The 23,867-nt window shown below is 43.6% G+C and overlaps 1 protein-coding gene across 5 annotated transcripts in view; it reads right to left on the reverse strand.

Annotated features, from left to right (window-relative positions):
* Positions 1-21,930, reverse strand: part of AMFR (autocrine motility factor receptor) — a 37,047-nt gene extending 15,117 nt beyond the window's left edge. For 2 of the 5 annotated variants that reach the window (XM_074839954.1, XM_074839953.1), the window contains exons 1-11: positions 21,584-21,869; positions 20,027-20,119; positions 17,783-17,947; positions 15,833-15,985; positions 11,470-11,510; positions 10,535-10,667; positions 9,850-9,983; positions 8,106-8,216; positions 4,933-5,123; positions 3,195-3,298; positions 1,049-1,183 (exon numbers count right to left, since the gene is read on the reverse strand). In XM_074839954.1, the coding sequence (XP_074696055.1) occupies positions 1,049-1,183; positions 3,195-3,298; positions 4,933-5,123; positions 8,106-8,216; positions 9,850-9,983; positions 10,535-10,667; positions 11,470-11,510; positions 15,833-15,985; positions 17,783-17,947; positions 20,027-20,119; positions 21,584-21,781 (1,458 nt within the window). In that variant the 5' untranslated portion in view covers positions 21,782-21,869. Of the gene's footprint in view, positions 1-46; positions 152-1,048; positions 1,184-3,194; positions 3,299-4,932; positions 5,124-8,105; positions 8,217-9,849; positions 9,984-10,534; positions 10,668-11,469; positions 11,511-15,832; positions 15,986-17,782; positions 17,948-20,026; positions 20,120-21,583 lie in introns of all 5 variants that reach the window. The other 3 variants (XM_074839949.1, XM_074839950.1, XM_074839952.1) reach the window with 3 other exon arrangements.
* Between the last annotated feature and the right edge of the window lie 1,937 nt (positions 21,931-23,867).

A 23,867-nucleotide genomic window follows, 5' to 3' on the forward strand; every position in this document is an offset into this window, starting at 1 on the left:
TTAAACTAATATCATGAATGCTTGTAACAAATTTGTTTTAACATACTCTGGTCAGATCTGTCATTATCTCAACCTTCCAGCCCCATGTTGGGTGCCAAAAAAGACTGCCATGGTTTAACCCCAGCTGACAGCTAAGCACCACACAGCCGCCCTGGTGGGACAGAGGAGAAAATCAGAAGGGCAAAAGTAAGAAAACTCATGGGTTGAGATAAGAACAGTTTAATAACTGAAATAAAAAACTAAAAATAATAAATTCTAATGAAAAGGCAAATAACAAAAAAAGAGAAGTCAAAGCCAAGAAAAACAAGTGACGCAAGTGAAAAACAGTTGCTCACCACCAACCGACCGATGCCCAGCCTGTTCCCAAGCAGTGGCCCCTGGCCAGCTTTCCCCCCAGTTTATATACCGGGCATGACGTCATACGGTGTGGAATATCCCTCTGACCAGCTGGGATCAGCTGTCCCGCCTGTGTCCCCTCCCAGTTCCTTGTGCACCCCCAGCCTCGCTGGCGGGGCAGCAGGAGAAGCTGAAAGTCCTTGACTTAGTATAAGCACTGCTCAGCAACAACTAAAACATCAGCGTGTTAACAACACTATTCTCCTCCTAAATCCAAAACACAGCGCTATACCAGCTACTAGGAAGAAAGTTAATAACTCTATCCCAGCCAAAACCAGGATACCTGTATTACAAACGGATACTGCTAAAGCACACCTGAGACCCGTCCTAATACATTAGAAGGCCTTCTTCTAAGGGCCACAGCAAGGAACAGATGTGTGTATCTCAATCACACACACCCCTGAGGGACATCCCAGTCGAGTCACATGTTGCAACATGGAGATACAACATACACTAGACTGCCAAAACTGTTTTGGTGCTTCCGACTGCAACATCTTCCTACAGGTGAAGTCTAAAGAAAAATACTGCATTAAGCTAAGCTGGATTCACCTGTGCTTCAACTTACCTCATTCCCCTCACTCATTATTAACAGGCTCAGTTCTGTGGTAAATAAGAAAGTCAGTCATTTTAGGTGCATGGTCTTATGACTTACCTGTGTGGGAAAAGGTACCTGGATGCGCCCTTCTAGGATGTTGTCAGTGGTGATCTCTACTGAACGAGTTAGCTGCAGATCCTGTAGAACTAAGTGATAAGGAACCTGAGGGAACATCTCCTGAATCTGATGGGCCTGGAGAAAGCAAGGTTTATACAGTCAGTATCAGCAGTAAATAAAAGTTAGCTAGTAAGTATCTCAACAGAAAGAGATTAAAAAAATTAACAGCTCAAAGATGCTGTTTATACGATAGCCCACACACAGAAGGAAACACAAGAGAAAGAAAACCCATGCTGGCACGGACTTACAGGGCAATATTTTGACTCCATTGAAGCCAACAGCAAAACTGCAACTCCTATGGAGACACCACATGGTCCTGAAAATTTAGGTTGCTGAACAGTGCTTGTAGATGCACAAAGGCTTCAAAAAAGCTTCCCAACCCTCTTTATATGACAGCCTTTTTAGTAAAGATCTACACAAAACTCACATGAGTGACAAAGTTAGAACAACACTGAAAAGAAAAATAACTTTTCTTTATCCCAGGCGGGTTCCAAAATGGTACTGGTAAGGACAAGTGGAATGAGTTTTAATAACCTACTCTCTCCAGACACCCTGCCTACAAACCCGTTTAATAGGGTCTGAAAGCTCAAGTAAATTAAACTGAGATGTTAGGGAACTGTTATTATTGAATTTCAAGTTATTTAAATAATATCCAAATTAAACAGATAAAAGCAAGAGAGCAGATAAATAATATGCTTTTAGAGTTAACAGCTAGAATTCATTAAATATTAAAATCTATATTTTAACTAATGCTGAAAGTTAGGGGAGGCAGGGGGGGAAGAATGAGAACAGCAACAAGAAAAGAAGGGTGTGGAAGGAGTTTTGGGAGCAAATCAAAAACTGTGCACCAGCTGACAGTGAGTTCAAACACAAGCAACTGCAGCAAACCTAACTCTCCATTGTACTAGCCTCTGACCGAACTGATTTAGCATTTCAGTCTCTGGCCTCTCCCTCAAAATACTTCCCTAGGTTTTTATTCAGTAACACAAAGGAGAATTTCACTTATTTTCTATTAAAAACGTGTAACACTTTAATAGTTTGCTAACCTGGGCCTTTCCATTAAAGAGGGCATTTTAATATAAGTTGCTACAATACTTTTAATAATACACAATGCTAAGAGATCATTACTCATCCTTAACAAAAGCCCATTTGTGTAACTGTGTCCAGTAAAAGACAAACTAAACTGATCTTAGATGGAGAGTTCCTGCATATTTAACCAGCACATCATCTGCCAACACCTTACCGCTCCCTGCCCACCCTGCCTCAAACACCCTAAAAACTGTGGCCTTATCCTGTCAAGGCTTAAACAGTAGTGAAAGCTATGGGAGAGATCTCACATTCAGAAAATATCATCACTTTCATGAGATACCTCACTGAACATTTAGTAACATGCTATAGCACAGTAGTTTTAAGAACTCAAACAGCACTTCTCAAACTAAATGAACTAAGAGTGTTTCATGAGGCCACATCCTTCTCTTTTTGTACTACGTTAGAGTATTTATGTATGAAGTCAACAAACCTGGGATTTCACCCTTAACACTCCTATCATCATCATGAATCAGCAAGAGTTGACTGCTACGAGAGAGCCCCATCTCACACTGACAAGACACTCAAACAGAAACAGCTATCTTGGAGCTCAGTGCTATTAAAAACAAATACTAAAAAAATCAAAAGCTATAGAATTGATTTGATCAGTTACCACTTGACCAGCAGCTAAATTCTCTGGTTACAGACTCACACCCTTTGCTACTGCAAGTTGTGAGTGAAGACAAGTACTGAAAAAAAGCTAAAGAAGTGGCACTAAGCAAGCTGAGAAAAAGTATGCCTACCTACACAGAAAGTACAAGTAATTCTTCTCCCTCAGTTACCTACCTCCAGACCTGTTCTTTTATGTTTGCACATTTGAACAGAGCCCTAACTTCACCAAAACAAAGCTTCTATCACTCAAAAAAATAACTTTCACGTAGCATCTAAACACTGGTTTGCTTGACTTCCTTCCCTCTTATGTTCTCCATCTACATGTACCACTTTCCCCACTCCAACACAAACAGGAAGGCTGAGGTGCAAACTATTACAGCAGTCTTACCATAGCATTAAGCTGGGAGTTGCTGGCTTGTGCGATACCGAGGATGTTTGTGGTATGCATCACTTCTACTGAAAAACTGGGCAGCCAGCTGGCAATTCGGGATCCTAAGAACAAGAAATCACCAAGAAAGTCAAGCAAGAATATGAGGTTCTCAGCAGGCAAAGTACTTCTACATGTATTTAACGTAAGTCTTCATATTTCCACAAGGTACGTATGGGGAGTTCTGCAGTGCAATCCATCCCTAAAGTCTCCCAAACATGGATGGCTGGAGTAAATTATAAGTGCCAATACTCTCTTCAAACACGCTGTCATAGTGGCTTAACAATCTGATGGCCAGAAGAGGATCAAGAAAACACAGCCCTGTTTTCTTGTTTTAATGTTCCCATTAGGGGGGAAATTAATATAATCCAGAGCCAACTTCAGTTCTGGAATACATTAATAACTCCAGCAATTTTACTAAAAACAGGCCAGCTTCTAAAGAGGCTGAATCTGGTCCCAAAATGGGTCAGCTATAGACAGCTGGCATCACTGAGAAAATATTACTACAAATGGACACAGAGTAACCAAACAAAGCGATGGCTGCAACTGTGTGCTTAGGCTCAGAGTAGGGCACATGGCTGGCTCCCCCCTCCTTCTGCATTTCCATTTCCATAAACACAGGGTTTGCTCTATGCCAGTTCTTCTATCTCCACAGTAATTTTGCAGGTCTCCAAGACACAGGAGAGCACTGGGGAGGACAGCTACCAAAAAACCAGTGATATTCTAAATATAAAACCCCTTTGGAGACCTAAAGCACCCCGAAAGTGGAAGCTATGCAAGAAGCTATCAGCCAGTCTCAGCGTACCTAGAAATGTCTGACCCTTCTCTGCCTATTGTTCTCCTCCCACAGTCTCCAAAGATTGCAAAACCAGCACAGGCAAAGAATGGGTCACTGTGTAAGTCTGCAGCGTCTCAGCTACATCATGGGAGCTCCACAAGGACAGAGCCCGAAGCTGAACATCTGTACTAGTGAAACCTACTGAGAAACAAGACTGCCATCAAAAACCTGGGAAACTGTGGAAGATAAGCATGCACCAATACCAAAACTACAAAAAATCTGGAAGATAAGCAACAGAAATTGCCTCTTTGAGAACAAGTTTGTCTGTACACCCAGAACTACTCATCACGGTCTGAAATCACATCTGCTTTGTGAGTACAGACCACTGAAAAAAAAAAAAAAAAAGGTAAAACTGTTCCGGTTATGACTCGTTCTAACAATAAACTTCTGCACCTAACCAAGCATTGCAAGTTTCTTGTAAATTGAGTGACAGATGGACTTTTGACAACCTCACATTAGCTATGGGATAGAGGAAAGATCAACTTTTAGACTTCGCCACAGAGGTTTTTTTCCTCTTTGACTGTCACTGATTAACCCCCCACCTGGTAACAAAATAAGACACGTGAATTTCTGCTCGTCAACATGGCACACAATGAATAAATGCCAGTATTAAAGCTGCTAACCACAACAAATCAAAGGAGTACTTGCACAAAGTCTTTCAAGAAATCTCTGTACCTCGGGACAACCTTAGAGACACTCATCTGAGCTCTCGCAAAAGAACCATAAAAAACATATAAGTGTTTGACAAACGCAAGCAGAAGCACGGTTTAACTGAAGCACGGACAGAATGCCCTTCTGCAGAAGGCTGTTCCCTTTGTTTATTTGGGCAACAACATCGGATGTCAAATCTGCTCAGCTCACCGTCAAAATGAAAGAAGTGATTGTGCTGGTTCAAGCGTGGTCTGCCTTCCGCTACTGCCACAGGGACCAGGTTCTCATCCAGATTTTCCCTTTGGTGATCCTCCCTCACGTGATGGTTGTCAGTGATATTAAGAGACATTCTGCAGGTGGGGCAAGATGTATCTTGTTCCAGCCAGGACCGCAGGCATGAGCTGACAGGAAAACAGTAATATTATGGTGAGCTTGCAGCGTTTTTCCAAGGCATCAGTATCACGAGTACATCAAGCAGCTGTAGCATATTCTGTACAGAACATCAACAAATGCACAGGGACTGCTCAGAGATAATTTGTGAGATATCCTTGACGAGCTCCTGATGACTCTGGCATAGGTTTTTATTTCTTTCAGCTGAAAATCAAGTGTTCACTTGATCATGCAGATTTATCACATACTTAAAACACTCTCTAAGTTTGCTGTACCTCTAGCTCAGAACAAGCAAGTTTTGCCTGGAAGGGGAAACAAAACATTTCTCTCATCATCCTCAAGTGAAAAAGGACAAAAAACAACTGGACAAGTATTTAAAATATTCTGACACATTTTCATAGCACTTCTGCCAGTGTGATGTGGCAATGGCACCTCCATTTTTCAAATACCTTTTCAGAAATATCAATACTCAAATCACCACCAAAAGTAGAGTACCACGCTGGGAACTCTAAACAGATTTATTAATACTAACCAGTGCTGTTACGTTTACAATGTTTGCTTAATTCTGAACCATTTGCTGCCTTGCAGAAAGTGAGGAGTATTTGAAACGCAGGTTTAAACACTCAGAGCTCTGCCAACTTTTTGACTGAGACTGGTATGACCCAGTTGCGGTATTTGTTGGCACATGAAACCTAATTTTCAGTATGGAAGAACTGAATTTCACAGAACGGAACACAGCTCAATATTCACACTTGTGGGGTGGGGTTTTCCTGCAGAAACTCTCAAAACACTTTAGAAAGGTAGAAACATACAAAAAGGTCACATAAACCTGTTTCCCAAATTGTGTATTTGCAAATGGAGTAAAGGCACTGGTCGTACATTTGGGCTGAAAGAGCAAGGAAAAAGCCCTAACTACAGGACTATAGCAAAGTCAAGGACACAAGCACCCTGCACAATTCCCGAAGCTGTAGTGTACAGACATATTGCCAAAGTGGTTTTTATCATATTTAAATGGAGAGATAGGCAGTGTTCAGAAACTAGTGTTGGGTTTCCCAGAAGCAACCAAAGCACTACAATAAAAATCTACCATCTTCCACCACCTTGGTCACCAGCACAGCCAGCACGTTAGCACTGCCAATGCTGTCCAACTTCATCTCCTTTACTACAGCAAAACCACCCTGCACACAGCGACCTCAAACCTCTGCTACGGTTGTACTCAAAAGGTCACTTATGAAACACCTGGAGTGACACAAGCTACCAGCACGCTGCTGCTGCTCAACAGCCCAGCCGTGGAGATGCTGGAACGGACACGCACCCCTTTCAGCCTGCATCAGCACCAAGCCCTCGAGGCTTGCAGTAAGCCAGCCGTGGCTATGCCCCTTTGGCACCACACAGGCAGAAGGGCTCAGGCGCCTACAGCACCTCAGCAGAAGGATGACTAACAACAGGTCAAGGCCAGCAACATTTCAGAGCAACAACTCTTTCAAAATGGACTGTTTCCTAGAAGATAAAGGGGAGAGTTTCAACAGAGCTTGAAACAATTGGACACCCACTCCTGTTAAGCTTTCTTAATATTTAGGCACAGAGTTGTCCTCAGAAATGCAAATCTTCCCTGCCTTCTTCTCTTCTACTCAAATAAATGGCTATGGAAAAAAATTCCCATGTAATTGAGAATGGACACAATGTTTAGCAAAATCACCAGGCTTTTCTCAGGAGAGAAACCATTCTTAGGTTGTAAATAGGGTTATTAATTACATCTGGTTTTATATGCAAGCGTAAGACATCCACTGTAACATGTTCCCTCTCTAAATGCACCAGAGGTAAGTGTATCTTAGCTTCAGAAAAAAATCCAAAGGGATCCTTTTAGATACAGAGAAAACAACTTTCTGAAGAGAAGACCCTGGGCTTCTCAAGTGCTCAGTAGGTGATTAAATATTCATATGATTCAGTAGCATTGGAAGAGGAGTTTCTGCTACAGAGGCACATTATCTCATTAGAGACTTCTTGGAACACAGATAAATATTTATGGCAAGGTTTGTCACAAATGACAACAAATTAGCACACAGATTATAACCTCTGGTTTGACAGTTACCAGAAAAGGAAAAAGCTATTTGCAGAAAGTAACTTGTTCAGATGACACCACAGGGACAATTTAACTGACCATGCATGTTAATCACGTGGCACTTCAGAAACTCCCAATTCAACCCCCCTACCTCCTTTCATTTTTAAGCACAAGGGTGAAAATGTAAGCACTGCTACAAAAGATCTAAGAAAAGGCACATCCAGCTCAGCACACTGTCTCCACAAGCATCTGCTACTATTCGCTACAGTGTAAGAAACAGTATAGACAGAGCGCCTTTGGACAGGAGCCTCCCAGTTTCAACCACCACCTGCTTAGGGATCTCTTCAGCTAATTTGGTTAACCACTTTTACAGCTCTGATGGACTCATCCCCCCATGAAATCATATAATCAGACCTGGCCTCCACAACTGTCCTGGAGGACTCACCACCATGCAAGGATGCACTACATAAAAATATTCCCCATTTTCTCTTTAAAGTTGGTATCTGAAAGGTACTTAAGGATCTAACTCAAATTTTTCTTCCTCACCTGAATATCAACACAACCTTATGGAAGAGGTGATGCACAGGAAAAAGTAAGGGGGAAAAGAGTGTGTTTTACCAAGCAGTTACACAGGAAGGCAGGGGACAGACTTCTAATTGAGATACCGTAACTCAACGCTGTCAACCTGTTAGCTGACAAGATGCATACTCTTAGTTTGGGGGAAAAAAGAATACACCAGGTGAAACAACTCCAAAATAAAAATGACTGAAGTGAACATGACTTGTACTTTGCTATTAGGAGCAGACCAAGGTGACCCAGGCAGTAAGCGTTCACAGCTTTGCTGAGTTCGTTACTTGTCATCCTGCTGTAACTTTCAGACATGCCCATATATCCCCTCCTTTCTGCACCCTCCCCAGCCCCAGAAACGTACTTGTGGAAGAGGTGGCCACAAGGGAGTTTACGTGCAGACTGCATGGAGTCCCAGCAAATGGCACAGTCGTCATTATTGGCTGCTAGCTCCTCTGGCGTCGCAACTGCAAACCTACGAAGAAGAAAAAGGAAGAGACAAAAGTAATAACTACACCAGCTCAACACAGCCTTCTGTCTAGAGAATCCTGCACTGAGAAAACCTTATCCTCCATGTTAACTTTACCGTGGGAGATGTGTGCCAGCAGGTTTGCTATTTTTTTCCGTAACTCAGACTCACACTGCAAAGGAAAACACATATACACATACACATCCCTCCCGTGTCTTCTTATGAGCACATTTTTTTGCCCGTCTCTGCATATATCCTAAGTGCAAAACGCTTTGACTTAGTATCTTCCAAGAAGTATAATCATTAGGTTGAGAACCTCAAGTTATAATCTGTATAGATTTGGTTTATGTCATTTTTCTAAATGAGTTTTAATAGCTGTACCCATTAAAGTGTCTTCTTGAGATCATAAACATTTATGGTCTGACTAATTTTGGCCTCAGATTTTGCCAATCCCCCCTTTTTTTTTCTTTTTTTTAAACAGCAGCACCATGCAAGCAGCTGTACCCAAACACAGACAATAGAGAGATGAGTGGTGTAACAACATTTCACAGTACTGCTGGTGGGGAATATACCTGAAGAACAGCTACACAAAGGCAGAGAGCTTGTTGCCATTGGCAGCTTCAGGAAGCCAGAATGTGGCTCTTCCAGAACAATCAGAATGACAAAAGCCCATCAAGTTGCTCAGACAAGAAGTCTGAGACACTTGCAATTCAAACAGCTTTGTGAGCAGCTTAAAGGGGTTTAGCAGCTGCATCTTACTGAAAAGAAACTGTGGATTAAGTTTATTATGCAGCTCTCAACCTGATATTACAGCCATTAAATGGCTTTTCACAAAGAAAGCCTCAGGAATTTCTAGAGAAGTCTGTCACTTCCATCTGGACTACAGCAGCAGGCATCAGAGCTAGTCAAACCCACTGAAGTCCACAATGAAAACGGCACAGCGATCTGCAGAAAAAACTCCCTGTTGCTCTTAAAATTATTAAGGACATAGCTGAGCTATGAAAACACTGCATCAGAGATGCAGTAGTATTTGGCACAATACTAGATTTTCACAATTGCTCTATATTCCCTCACTACAGGGGGATGGACTAAAGTAATGCCAAGGTGCTCTCAGCTCCGAGTACAGAGTCTGTTTAGAGTGGGCTTCGGGTTTAATAAATACATACATAAAGCTGAGCAGGTTTTAATTAATATTTTGATTTCATTTCAGGCAGTAACTGAATAGTATGGTCTAATGAAATTAAGAGCATTTATTTCTGTCACAGCCAAAGCCAGTATTTGACAACCGAGACAGGCAGAGCTCTGCAGAGCTTATGTGACCCCACCAGGGGAGCACACAAGAGAATACAGAAGAAATACTGGACAGGGGAGTTCACTTGTATGTTACCAGTAATACTGCTATTATAAAAGTCAATCCTACATATCTGTTAAAACCAGAAAGCATGTCCCTGGTAACAAGTAAGATCAGTAAAAACATACTCTAAGTGTAAAGACTTAAGAGCTGGATTTGCAAGATTGCGCCTCTCCGGCTTACACCATGTCACTGTGTCCCAAAGGAACGTAAAAGAATCCCAACTTCTTCATCAGGATCCTCTCTCCAAGATCCACATCAAGATCCCAGAGCAAGTAGGAGGCTCACCTAGCTTCCATGTTTCCAACCACACGCAGATAGTTCTTGTGCCGCCGAATTCTTCGTTGAACCTCGTGAAACAGGTAGCGCAGCTGCATAAAAATCACCAGGCTCGCCATTGACAGCCAGATATTGCCAAACAGCTTTGGAAAAAAACAGAATGGTGATTAGAAACAAACACCATGGGAAACGAGAGGCCGCCACAAGAAACTGCATCAGGTCTTAAGAGAAACTGAGAAACCAGCACTGAAGAATTTATTTTGTTGAGTCCGTTCTGACTAACCACACGTGTTTCACGGGTGTTATTCATCACATCTTCAGATACAACTTAAGCAGCACAGCATTTATAAGGATAAACTGTATTCAGTCCTGTTCAGCTTAATGTCCCCTGCTGCCAATGAAAATAATTCAGGCTGATACTACTCAGTAACAAAGCTAATTAAACACCTATTAAACAGATAATTACACAGTAGTTAATACTCCATAACAAAGTTATTTGTGATGACTCCAATTATACAGGAGGAAAGAATGCCAGAACCTGCCACACTACATCTTCCTGTTTATTTACATAACTTCTCTGTAATATTTGGTTCCTAAAATAAGCAAAGCAAAAAAATACACAAAATATGTATACCCAGTACCCCTTATTTTAAGGCCAGTCTATTTGCTCAACATTATGTCCAGTATTTCATACCAGCATATGAATATGATGCATCAAGTCCAGCGAAAGCAAGGTTAGCTCCATGACAAAATCTGTGTAGTAGACGTAAGTGCCTTTGCCCTCCCACGTTCCTTCATGGTTGAGATCCCAGAGGTGAATTACATATCTGCAAGAGCAGGGAAATTAACATTATTCTATTTTTTTTTTTTGTTAAAATAGCATCTCTAGCATTCAAACTACTTTACCCGTTTTTCAAACAACTTCTTCTGCATATGGATTCTTTGCCCTTTCTAAGCCCAGTGCCCACACTCTGTGTTTTCCTGGGGGACTTTTTTTTAATGTTACTGGTTTCAAACAGCAGCATTTTAAAAAGGCAAAAAGCAATCAATGCTTAGCCTACACTGTCATTACAGATACCACCAGCTGGCAGAGAAGATGCAGCATTTGCTGAATACTCCTGCATGTACTGAAAGCCAATTTTGGGATTATAGTAAGTACAGACCCACACTTTCCAGCATGTGAGGTGTTTCTCAGGTGAGGCATTACAGCTGGGTGACAGACCTGAAATGCCAATAGTGATCTGGACAAAGAGGTTCTGTGCTACACATCATGTCCTACATATGCATACACACGTGCATTACAGATACACACGTGTGCTACTTTTTCAAAGCAAAAGTTCTAGAGATTAAGATCTTAAAAGAAACCCAGTAGAATGACATTAAGTAGTATATATCAACCCTCACAGAGCAGCACCAATCCATTCTAATCTATGCCTTAAACTATTAGCACCAACTACAGCTATCCATGCATTGCTGAATTCACACTTAAAAATAGCACAGGCTGAAGTTAACCACCTTTGCCAATCTCCAAACATGCATTTGCAATTTAACAAGGCAATTACATACATCTCTTAAATTAATATGCACTACTTTCTTGAACAACCATCCTGCAAAACATAAGCTACTCACCGTAAAATCACATGAGCAGTTCTGACTGTCACAAGCAGAGACTGCAGAAGAGAGGGTGGGGGGGGGGAAAAAAATAAATTATGTTAACAACATTCTGGCAGGGACAGTGGTCCAGTGGCAGGAGCTAAAAGGCTAAAATACAAAATGCATTTATTGCAGCTTAAGAAGTTCCTGTGAATCAATGGCCACTAGAGATGATTGTGTGCACAATATACCTGTGACAAACATGAAGTTTAGAAATAAATATGGAAGAAATTGTTCTCAAACACACAATGCTCTTGGAGCAGCCACCAGCATCACTGCTGTTAAGTCTCATTTTTTCCCCCCACTACATAGGACATATCTTTTTCAATGCTTATCATTCAGTGAGTGTCGAGACCACAATCCCACCAACTACCTCTCCTCATCCCACTGCTCAAGAAAAATCTGAAGAACCAAATAGTGGCAGGAATTTGAGGAAGAACCATGGAAGCGCTTTCAAATCATTTCTGCCCCTTTGCTGAGATGTGAACTCTGCAAAAGTAACTTCTCTCTTTAATCATATTTACCTCTCTAGGCTAAGTACAGAGAAAAAAATTGAATCTATCAGAAAGTGTAAGTAGATCAGAAGTGTAAAGACAAGCCACCAGAAAGAACTGTTTCCAGCATACCTAACCACATTATCACCTAAGAAATGTGGCTCCATCACCTCTCTCTAACCTGTCAGGCCCACAGTGCCCCATCCCTTCATTGTATCCTCCCAGTGCAAGAAAAGGGGACAAATCCCCTTCAGAGACTGCCCACACTACCCTGCAGTTAGCAGGAGCCAACTGACACCAAGATGCAGGGGATTTACAATGAACAACTGAAACCATTTCTGTAGAACCGGTCTGATGGCATGCCTTCAGTGTAAGTATTAAAAACAGTACAGAAGAACTATCAAAACCACTGATGTCCCAATATAGCCATAAAACCGTCAGCTTGAATAATTTTTTCCATCTGTAAAAAGCATTCTTAAAATGCTTCTAGGCATATTTAACCCTTAGTAATATCCAACATACTGTTTACTGTTGGCCAACTGTTTACTAGCTGGCTTTCAAGTGTTGCTGTGACTATTTAAACACCACTGCAATCTTTTATCCAAGTAAGGGCTTCAGGATAAGATGCACACATCATTCAAGTAACACCAAAAAAAGTCAACAAGGTAACAGCAAGTCACCTAGCACAGTGTGCTGTTCTCATCAGAAACATCTTTCATAAAAATGTTAAATTAGCACACTAGCTGCTCCTGCAAGGCATGCTATGAGACCCTCTTCTGTCTCTTGTTATCCCGCATATGGGTACCAGAAAGAGACTACACACCTCGTTCACACGAGGTTTTTGGCTACAGAGAAACTTTGGGCAGAGCACAGAAGAAATTAAATACATCCAAATTCTCACCATGCAAGTGCTGAAACAGATGCTGGATGGATATGCCATTGAGCAAAAATCTGTATCAAAACCAGCACATGTGCCATAAAGTCTCCAAGAAGGAAGGCATCTGTCAGGTGGAAGTCTGAAGAGTCTAGTCTTTGCAACTTTTAAGAAGTTAATGCTGCCATGACATGATTTATACTGAGTGCTGAGGCAGCGAGAGTATCAAAATTAAAAGGACGAGCTAGTGCAGATTCGGTCAAGGTGCTGGCCTCTGGTTCCTCCACTGTTTCCAGAAACACATTTCAGCGTTCTGACATGAGAGATACTTTGCAGAAAGTGCAACGCTACATCACAAGTTACACAACTCCATAATCTGAGGTTCTAAACGTACTGCAGGCCGTTTTCAGTACCGACACCTCAAGAGCTCTTGCTCTGCTCGAAACGAACTGCTTATCCCCCACGGACTCCGTGGCAGATACTAGTCATGTAGATTAGCACATGACTAGAAGGCACTCCAACCCTAAGATAACAGATGCGGCATGAGAAGCTATACAGGAAAATACACTATTATCTGTAAGATACAATTCTAAGATTTGAATATCACTACCATTATATGGCTTTAACTGAGATGTATGAAACAGGATCAGAGGACGGCTGCTATAGGAATGGAGTCATTCTTTCTTACAATAAAAAAGGTGCGAAGACAGAGAGACTGGACATTACTTGCTGTACTGTAACTCTCAAATACCATCTATTAAGGAAAAAAAAGCTTAATGTTTACTCAAAAATACAGACTGTCCTTATCCAACTTTCTCTGGTCATTTGCACATTTCACATCCATCCTTTGCAGGAAAGAAAATGCTGACAAACAACACAGAACAAGTGGAAGCCTAACTAAAACCCAAGAAAAACATCTATATTGCTTTACTGAAAACCCTGAGGCATCGAGCTAAATCGATGTTTGCAGAGTCGGGAGAGAGATGAATAGCTTAATGTAACTTAATGTAATTAAATACACACTAATGGAATATACTTGGCAGGGTCCCTCTTGAACAGCATCACACAAGCCACCACCAGGAAAACATTTTAGTCTGCAAGATTTAATGCTTTTTGCTGAGAGCTTGAAGACTGCCACGAGGTGTCACTGCTTGTACCTGTACAGAAAGAAACCTAAATGTTTTATTCTACTTACACGAGTGCTGGGTATTAAAATCAAAGAAACTACCTAATCCATATAGAGCATATTTAAAACATGCATGAAAGGGCAAGATATTAGACAATTTCATATGAGGAAAAATTACAGACTAGAACTCTTTTGCTTGGAAGGAAAGTCAGAAGTGGAACAGGAGAACGGTCTATAAAATCACAAATGGAATGAAGAAGAGTAAACAGGGAATGATTCTTTGCCATTTTTCACCACAGATGTATTAGATGATAGCCAGGGACATTATCAGACAGAAGATTCAGAACAACTACAAAGGCTCTTTTGTGTACACAAAGCTGGGTTAAATGTGGAATTTGTTCTCTTCGGCTATTGCGGAGGCTGAAGTATAAATGAGTTCAATACACGATCAGACAACTTTCCAGAGTCCACCTGAAGCTATCAAACCCAACAGGCTTGTGCAACCCTCAGCTCAGGAACGTCCTCAAACGCCAGCAGCTCCCAGCAAGGGTAGGAGCCCCTTTCCTATCCGCTCCCCACACACCTCCTCTGCTGTCCACCAGCAGCACAGCAGGCTGCCGGGATCCACGGCTTGGCTGAGGACCGTACACTTACGCTGACTGAGCCATTCCTTTGTTAATAAGCAGACGGAACAGCTCCCGCTGAAATGAACAGCTGGGCCCCATCCTGCCACCCAAACCACACACACCAGCACATGGCGCAGCGCTAACGAGGCAACACTTCAGCACTGTAATGCTCCTTGATAAACCCACCCCATGCTGGTACACGGCTGATACATCCTTCTGCCGAGCCACGATAAGAGACACAACACCGAGGAGACCCCACCTATTAGAGACACTGATAAATATTCTATACCCTTCCACTGTGCAATTACAAATCTGGCCTCGCATATTCTCGTATTTAGGGAAAAGTAAACTGACATGTTAAATAACTGCTGTGATGAGAGACCAACATCATATTCTCCTACTATCAGCAGACTGTTTTCTTTCCTTCTCACTAATTCCAGCTATGAATTCAAGATAGGAAAAGAAAAATAAACCATACATGCTACTTATTATCTGAACTAAGGATGTGCTAACACAACTTACTTGCAGTTATATTCTTTACCTCCTCTTTGTTTAAGATTATCACTTCCTCAGGCAGAGCATAACAACCCACCATAACATCAAAAACATACTGATGTTCACTCCACAAACATATCAATGTTTACGCCACGCTGCAAAGGGTTCAGGAGCACACAAACACACGTTGCTCATCTCAGCTGAGACGCAACTCTTTACACAGACATAAGCAAATCCCGTGAGTATGCCTTAAGGAAAGGATGTTAGTCTCATTCCTTTTGGGGAGAAATGAAATAGAAAACGCAACCTCAAAGAAACAGGCCGAGGTGCACATTACACTTCCATATACACTCTCTCCCTCTCTCTAGCAGCCATTTCCACTAACCCTTCTTGCAATGCTCATGAAGCACAACCATTATTTTTTCATAGGCTGTCGTTTGATTTCAGCATCATCTTACAGATTTATTCTCTCATTCTCCTCTTCCAACAAAGATTTTTTTTTGTAGGCTTAAACTCTAAAGAGAGAAAGCATGCAGATCTTAAACCCTAAAGAGAGAAAGCATGCAGATCTTGCAAGTACTCTAAAACAGTGGAGGTCTTGTTTGCGTTTTCGGAGTTTCTTCGTTTTGGGAAACTAAAAGAAAACCCACCGCGTGCCAAGATACCCCCAAGTGAGGGGTGAAAAGCAAAGCAGAAGCCACGACATGTATGAAAGAAGTCTCACCTCTGCTGCCATGAAAGCCAAGGTGTGCATGCCATGGGTGTAGCCAATAATACCACAGATGACTGCTAATCCACAGCAGGAGAGGAGCATGGCTATGAGCAGGGTGAGCACTCTGATGTGGCTGCTCGTGGGTGTGGTAGGAGAAAAGGAAAGCTGCAACACAAATACATAAATACACAACAGGTTTAAATCATTCACCCTGCCTTCCATAGTCACCTCTCCAAACAAGTCCTCATTCAGGAAAATCTTTTGCTTTCTAGAATAAAACCAATGTCACAACCTCAACCACACAATGTAATAATAAATGATGCAGAATAAAGCTAAAACCACACACCATCCCAAAGTTGCATTTGTCTCACTGTCATTTCCATTCACCAGGCTTTTAAAGCCAGAAGGGATCATCATTACGTTTATCTGATCTAATGTTTAGATCACCCGTGCAAGAAAACCATGGACACTTTCTCACACAGTAGTTTCTGTATCAAATCCACAGCATCTGCTTCGGATGAACATGAGTTTCAGAAGACACCTAATGTTAATACACAGTCTTTGAGCAATGAGAGTAATCGTTCTGCCAATCTTTCACCTTACAGCTGATCTGAATTTGTCCAGCTTTATCTTCCAGCCTCTGGTTCTTCCAATGTCATTTTCTCCTGGAAGAAAGAGACATCTCCCCCAAAAATTTGACTTGCAGCTAGAGACTGCTGGGCGGAGCCTTGTGAAAATCGCTGTCTCACTCACTCACATGCATAGCGTATTAATCCTCTAAACTACCCTAATGGTAGGCTACACCTAGGCTAAATCAAAGACAACCCAAGAGGCAAAGTATTTAGGTGGTCCATCCCTCTACTTTCAGAGCAGAAAGGGGAAGAACAGGACAAGGAAAGATGCAGTTGCCCAAAGCTTCACTCTGGTCTGATTGATGAAGTTGACTCCCATGTTTTGTTTTTAAATTGGTTCTTTCTTCCTTGCTTGTATCTGGTCCAGTTCCACATCCCCCAGAGTTTGCAAGGCAGATCACACAAGTACAATTTGTCCCAGTTAAGAATTACGATGCATGCTTTGAATGCAGAAGGAATATAAGGATTTCTTCCCACATGAGCTTTGTTCTTTCACAGCTTTCTGAACAACACTAAAAATACCAGATGACTGCTTTGTTCACTTCTGCTTCAATTTTCCTAACCCCAACTAACATAGTTTCAAGCTTAGTGCCTAGCTACTTATGAATTAACAGGCCTTACTGGATATCAATTAAAAAAAATAAAATTGCAAAGCACAGAGCTACCAAAAGGAAATTCATGGATTCAATTAAGTTCAAACTTTTATTCCAGGACACAGGACCTGAGGAAAATGCATGTGCATTATAGATGTTTAGAGGGCAAGATTTACTGTTCAAATTCCAGTTCTTTCTTCCTTGCCTACCCTTCAATTTCTGCACCTCTGCTGAATTTATTCTTGGTATTAACAGGAACTGGGGTGTAGCTTATGGAGAAAGTTGCAATGTATATTGTAAAGACATTGGCAGTCAACATTTGGTAGGTGTAAATGAGCTTGAAACCTGGGCACAGAATCCGCAGAAACAGGCTTCACGGACCAATCCTAAAGGGCACCAATCTAAGGGATGTTCTGTTGTCAAGATTTCTTCACTAAGAAGAGCTATGAAGACATCTCAGGGAGTTATGTAATAGTAATTACAGGGCACATACAAGGAGCAATTTATCAAAGCAAATTAGGTATCCTCAGCTCCATTTGTCTCATGGGAAAACTGAAGGAGTAAGACTGACATTGCACTTTAAAGCAAGTACTTGAAGCTACTGGGAGGTGCACGTGTTCAGCACCTCAGGGTGGGAAAAAAGTCTAAATGATCTGTTTGTAACCTGTCATGAGCCTGTGCCCAAACCAGAAACAGAAGTTGCACGTCCCAAAAGACAGCCCTTAATCAAAACCTACATATTCAAAGCGATCCTTGCAGAGCTGAACCATAAGATGAAGAAACACAAGTCCAGAGAACCAGAGGCACCACATCACCACTTCTTCCACCGTCTGAACATTCAGCACACCAAAAATGAAGATGAACTTGTAGAAGATTAAATTCCAGAATTTATCCTTGAGATGCTGTAACGAAAGACATATGGTTACTGTAGCGAAAGCACTGACAATCCACATGCAGGGGGAGAGAAAGAGGGGAAAAAAAGAAAAAAAAGATGGACGTAGAAATGCGACAATACATAGCAAAAGCCTGCTGCGTACACATCTTGAATAGTATTTGCTACCCTTACTGAATTAAAAACATGAGAAATATTAGTGGTCCTTAGTATCTATCTAGTCTTTTGTACCACCCCAGAATAACTGCGCAACACAGCGCACAATGTAGCTTCCTGACATACTTCTAAAACAGTGCTTAGCACAAGCCAAGTTTGAGCTCAGTTGGATTCTCCACGCCCAGGCAACACAGCTACTGGGCTGCAAACACAAAGTCCTCTTTGCTAGAAGAACTGCCATGGTTAGTTATACAAGATGCCCAAATAGCCTAGCACCTTGCTTCCAAAAACCTGTCAAAAAGTACAGATGATTAAGAAAAGATGACAGTCTGTTCTTAAAAAGCACAATGCCTACAGTGGAGAACGAGATAGATGAGCCACGAAAAAAAGAATTATTCCCACGCACATGCAGTATGAAAGAAATGATATGATGGTCTCAAGCAGCAGATAGCAAGCCAGCTTGTTGGGGATAAAAAAAATTTATTAAATAAAATGTTTTGTTAAAGAGCACGATGAAATCACCAGGAGTTTAGTTAAGACAGGCCCAGAATTCCTTCACGATGCTGCCATTTTTGGCTCGCCAGCACTAATAACCAGCTTTCCTTTACACGAGAACTGAAGCATGCTCCCGCTGTCCAAACACGAATGGATCCACACTGTTACTGCTTTTCACTTCAGTTTTTAAGAGGGTAGAGAACATCCTGGAAATTATCACTGGTTAAAATTCCATATCCTTAAGAGTCTGTCCTGGTTTCGACCAGGATGGAGTTAACTTGATGTCATGCCCAGAAATAGGTGTGGGTGGGCTCTCGATACCCCTTTCTTTTTGGACTCACTATTGTTACTGTTGTTCTCTTGTTATATTTAGTAAATTCTTTTTTTATTCCACCTACGAATTCTCTTCGTCCCTCCCCTATTTCACTGGAGAGGGGGGAGGTGAACAGCCAGCCACGTGGCGTCTGGCTGCCGGCTGAGTTCAAACCTCAACACAGTCAACACGGACCAGAAAGAAAATCTGGCCCAATGCAGTTTGATAGTGCCTTGTTTTTAATACACTTCACTTGGAGGCTCTACGGGGTTTGAATCACAAATACAAGGGGCTTTGAGAGATCCATGGTTATTAACAAAGCTTTGTGTGCCTCAGTTCTGAATGTCAAAAATCATCATGGCCCAATTTCTCCTGAAGAACTGCATTTACACGCTCGTTATTTAAATATGTGAGCACACTTCAAACCACTGCTACTGCATTTACACAGAGCAACTATTCAAACTACTGCTGCTGCTTTTATCTTCTGCAGGACCCTGTTTTTAAAAAGCCTGGCTTTAATGGTCCCCTTGCTGAATTTTTAAAAACATTCTCACCTAGCCCAGGAGCAGAACTAAACAGCCTGAGTTTTCAGCCCTGCTTACCTCCTTTCTCTGGGCATATGCCAGCCTATCCCCTCTTAAACCTGAGAGTAGATAAACCACCCGCTCAGCGTATGATGCTGGAAAGCACTTCTCCAGCAGTCAAGGCACAAAACAAAGTAAAAGAGGAACTCAGACTGCCAGTACTGATAACTAACTATGAAACGCCATGGAGAAATGCTGCCAAGCACAAACTGAATAGAGAAGAACACGTTCGTAGTATTCTGAAACGAGGTGCACTTGTAAGAAACCTGACAAAGTTCATTAAGGAAGCAGGACTTTCAGGTTGACCATGGGCTTATAAAATTCAATAGGAACAGTGAAAAAGGAAAGTTCCCTTCAGGAATAAACTGGAAGCTTGTGGCTGTGGATATACTAGCTAACCAAAGCGTAAGATTTAAGTTTATGTTGTTCTAAAGTTTACTTTTCTTGTGTACTTTCAGCAATTCCATACAGAAAACCACAGAGTCGTACACCAAGAAATATGAAACACAACAACATCCAAGGCAACGCACTGCTGTCTTACCTGTCTCTCACTGACACGAAGAGGGCCGAATACCATATACTGGATTAGCTTAGCAACCAGCATCAGAAAACAGCAGGCAGTGTTCACTAGCACCTGGAAAGAAATAAAGCAGTCAGCGACAAATACTTCTGCCCTATTTAGAAGGGAGGAGGGAGAGAAGGGGAACGAACCAGTCTAACAAAACCTACCATTGTTCACAGAACAGTATTAGTTGCCTTTCTTTTTTTTTTGGTGAAATTTAAGCCTGGCCTCTTCCAAGACACGTACACTAGCTGATAAGTCACTCAACTTTTTTTTCCTAGAAATACTGACACGCTCAGTTTGATACACCAGTATACCCAAACTAACCTATCTCTTCACAATAAATTGTTTTATATCATTAGCTATCTTTAGCACCAAGGAACACGGGGACAAAACTCACAGATCACCGAGATGTTCATTTTGTTTAACATAGGGCAGATGAGAAAACGCCAGTTTAAATCCTTGTTACAGGAACAAGATTCAGACATTGTCTTGAAACGTACTGAATAGCCCTTCTGTAACAACACTGCTTAAATCCTTCTCGGGAAACTGTTCTAAAGCAAAGCAGGAAGGAGCAGAACAGAGAGACCTGGGAAAACTGCTTCTCACGTTTGACAAAGACACTTGTAATTAACTTTTGACCTACACAGAACACTAAAAGGGGGAGGGGGACATGATGAAGCAGCCTCACCCTGTCATTTCTAAAGGACGTACAATAAACTTTTTGAGGGCTCTTAATTTAAAGTCCTGAGACCAAGTTTCAGCAGGCTGAAGGTGTTTGGTATATTCAAAAACCAGCTCCTCAGTCAAACAAGCATGCTGTAAAGCAGATGTCCAACTAATACCACCTTCGACTGGGAGACACGTGAAGAGTTCAACAGCAACAGCTCCTCCAGGTTTTTGATATCCCCTCGTTGAGCCTTTATTTGCAGCTACAGAGTGAGCCAAGATTCATGTACCACTGGTTTGGGTTGAAAGAGCTACAGAAAATGATCTCCATTTTTTGTCTTAAATGGTGACAACGCTTCCTCTTACCTGCACGGCTTTAAATGCTATTTTTAAAAAGGAAACAGGTAGAGCTTGGGCTTGAATACCTGCTGCTCTCTTACAAAGATTTCTAGCTGAGCAGGACACGTGGCGCTTCTGGAAGCGCCCACCAGGCCCCGCAGCAAAACCCTCCCCGGAGCTCCACTCCAACCCCCACGGCGAGGGGGCCGCTCCGGGGCGAGCCCACGGCCCAAGCCGGACTGCTCGGCTTTAGCGCAGCCCCCCCCACCCCGGCCAGGGAGGGCCGGCGAGCGGCCGCGGCCCAGGGCGAGCAGGGCTGCGGCCCGGGCCCCGAGCGGCGGCGCCCCCCGCGGAGCCGCCTCCCCCCGCGCCCCGCTTCATTCCGGGAGCGGTTTCCAAACAACAATAACGAAACGCCGCCCTCCGGAGCCCACCCGCCCCCCCGCAGGCCGCGGGGCCGCTCTGGCGGGCTCAGCCGCCACCCGGGCCCGCAGGCCCCGCCGCCCCGCCCGGCCGCCCCGCGCTCACCCAGACGCAGAGGCTGTCGGAGAGCAGGTAGTAGGCGACGTCCAGGGCCCGCGGGCCGCCGTCCGGCTGGGCGCCGCCGGGGGCCTGGCTGAGGGCGCGGTAGGCGCTGAGGCCGGTGCCCAGCAGGGCCAGGGCGCTGAGCGCCGTGTAGGTGCGGAGGCTGGGCCAGGGGAAGCGCTCCAGGAACAGCAGCGGCATCGCGGAGCCCTGGTCGCCGCCTCGGCCTCAGCCCCGGCCCCGCCGCCCTCCCCCGGCTCCTGCGGCCTAAGCGCCCGCCCCGCCGCCGCCCCTCCCCGGGGCCGGCCCCCGCTGGAGGCCGGGCGAGGGAACAGCCCAAACCCCCGCCCCGGCCGCGAGCGGCACGTCCGCCCGCCACCAACCGCTCCCCGGCGCGCTGAGTCACGGCCGGGGCGGCGCTTCCCCCCGGCCCCGGCGCGGCCCGGCCCTGCCCCGCGGGGAGAGGCCCCGCGCCCCGCCGCCGGCCCGCTCCCGGGGCGGGAAGCCGGAGGGGTTCTCCCCCGGTAGCCGTCAAAGCGGAAGGCAGAGAGGCGGTGCTGCGCGCCAGCTCGCTTCCACAGCGAGCTCGGAACAAAAAGTCTCTCCGAGTGGCACGCAGCGACGGAAGACGAGACGCTGTTAAATGCCAGGCCTCGAAAGCAGTGCTCCACGCCTTGTTCTCACAGCATCTGACTTCCCAACCTCCACATTCCCTTCCTCACTTCCCCATGCAAAAATTGTTCCGTTCCATGCTCCCCTCCTAGCTTTATTTTCCCCATGTGGCAGTTGCTTAAGAAACGATGCATTTTGCGAACAGAATCAGAATCGTCTAGGTTGGAAAAGACCTAGAAGATCATCCAGTCCAACCATCAACCTAGCACTGACAGTTCCCAACTACACCAGATCCCTCAGCGCTGGGTCAACCCGCCTCTTTAACCCCTCCATGGATGGGGACTCCACCACGTCCCTGGGCAGCCCATTCCAACGCCCGACTACCCGTTCTGTAAAGAAATGCTTCCTAATATCCAGTCTAAACCTTCCCTGGCGCAGCTTGAGGCCATTACCTCTTGTCCTATCACTTGTTACTTGGTTAAAGAGACTCATCCCCCCTCTCTGCACCCTCCTTTCAGGGAGTTGTAGAGGGCGATGAGGTCTCCCCTCAGCCTCCTCTTCTCCAGACTAAACCCCCCCAGTTCCCTCAGTCGCTCCTCGTACGACATCTGTCTAGGCCTTCCATCCATAGGACCAAAGTGAACAACCCTACCACTACATTTTTCAGTACTTTTTCAGAATCGATCCCATACTGCCCAGCTTCAATTTGACTGAAGCACCAAGCTGTGGCACTTGCTCTGCATGTAGCTTACCAGTACAGCTGGCAACAGAACGAAGCACTCTGGCAAGTTCCAGTTCTCCTGGCAGCACAGACTCTCCAACGATGCCTTTGTGAAACAGGACAGCGCACAGGCAACAGCGCATCTTCTGGTCAGTGGCAGAACCTGGTAGCAAGTCTTTTTATTAAAGAATTAACCGTAACTATGGAAGGCTAAGGGCATCAGGAAGGGACACATTCAACTGGAATTGATGTTTAGCCAAGCACGTAAAAAAAAAACCACCTATAAAGGTTGATATTTACTACCTGCAAGAGACTGCAATGTTGAGGTGAGGAAGCAGAAGTACAGGTATCCCTGGCAGGATGACACAGCACACTGGTCTACTACAACAGCTTGGCATAACGTGGAACCACTTGCATATGGCATTACCAAAACACTTCAACATGACTCAATTTCTTGCCTGTAGCTATAGAAAAATACATAAAATTAATGTCAATTTCCATATTTAAACTGGATCTCAGGCCAGACCAACAGAATTTATTGGGTTGTTATTTTCTTAAAGGGGCACAGAGGGAGAAGATACACGTTGTGTCTCCTCCAAGCCCTGGACAAACAGTAATGCTTCCAAAACAGCTCCAGTAAGCCTTGAACAAAGGCTACACTTGCCTTTAAGTACTCCTCCTCCCTTAAAACAGCAATTCTGTTCTCTAAGTTAGGACTCAAAATTATATTGCACCTACTTATACTGTTTAATTTCTCCCCCAGACTAATTCCCTGCTCAGGGATGCAGATCAGAGCATCCAAATGGTCCCTGAATGGTTTAGGTCCTTCTCTTGTTTCCAAGACCTTTGGTATTCCTGAAGGAAAGTAATAAAAGTTTAAAATATGTACCTAAAAGTAGGAGACAACTAAAGGGGGGAAAAAAAAAAAAAAAAAAATCAAACCCAAGACAAACA

This window comes from Strix aluco, chromosome 14 (genome assembly GCF_031877795.1).
Source record: "Strix aluco isolate bStrAlu1 chromosome 14, bStrAlu1.hap1, whole genome shotgun sequence".
Classification (NCBI taxonomy): Eukaryota; Metazoa; Chordata; class Aves; order Strigiformes; family Strigidae; genus Strix; species Strix aluco.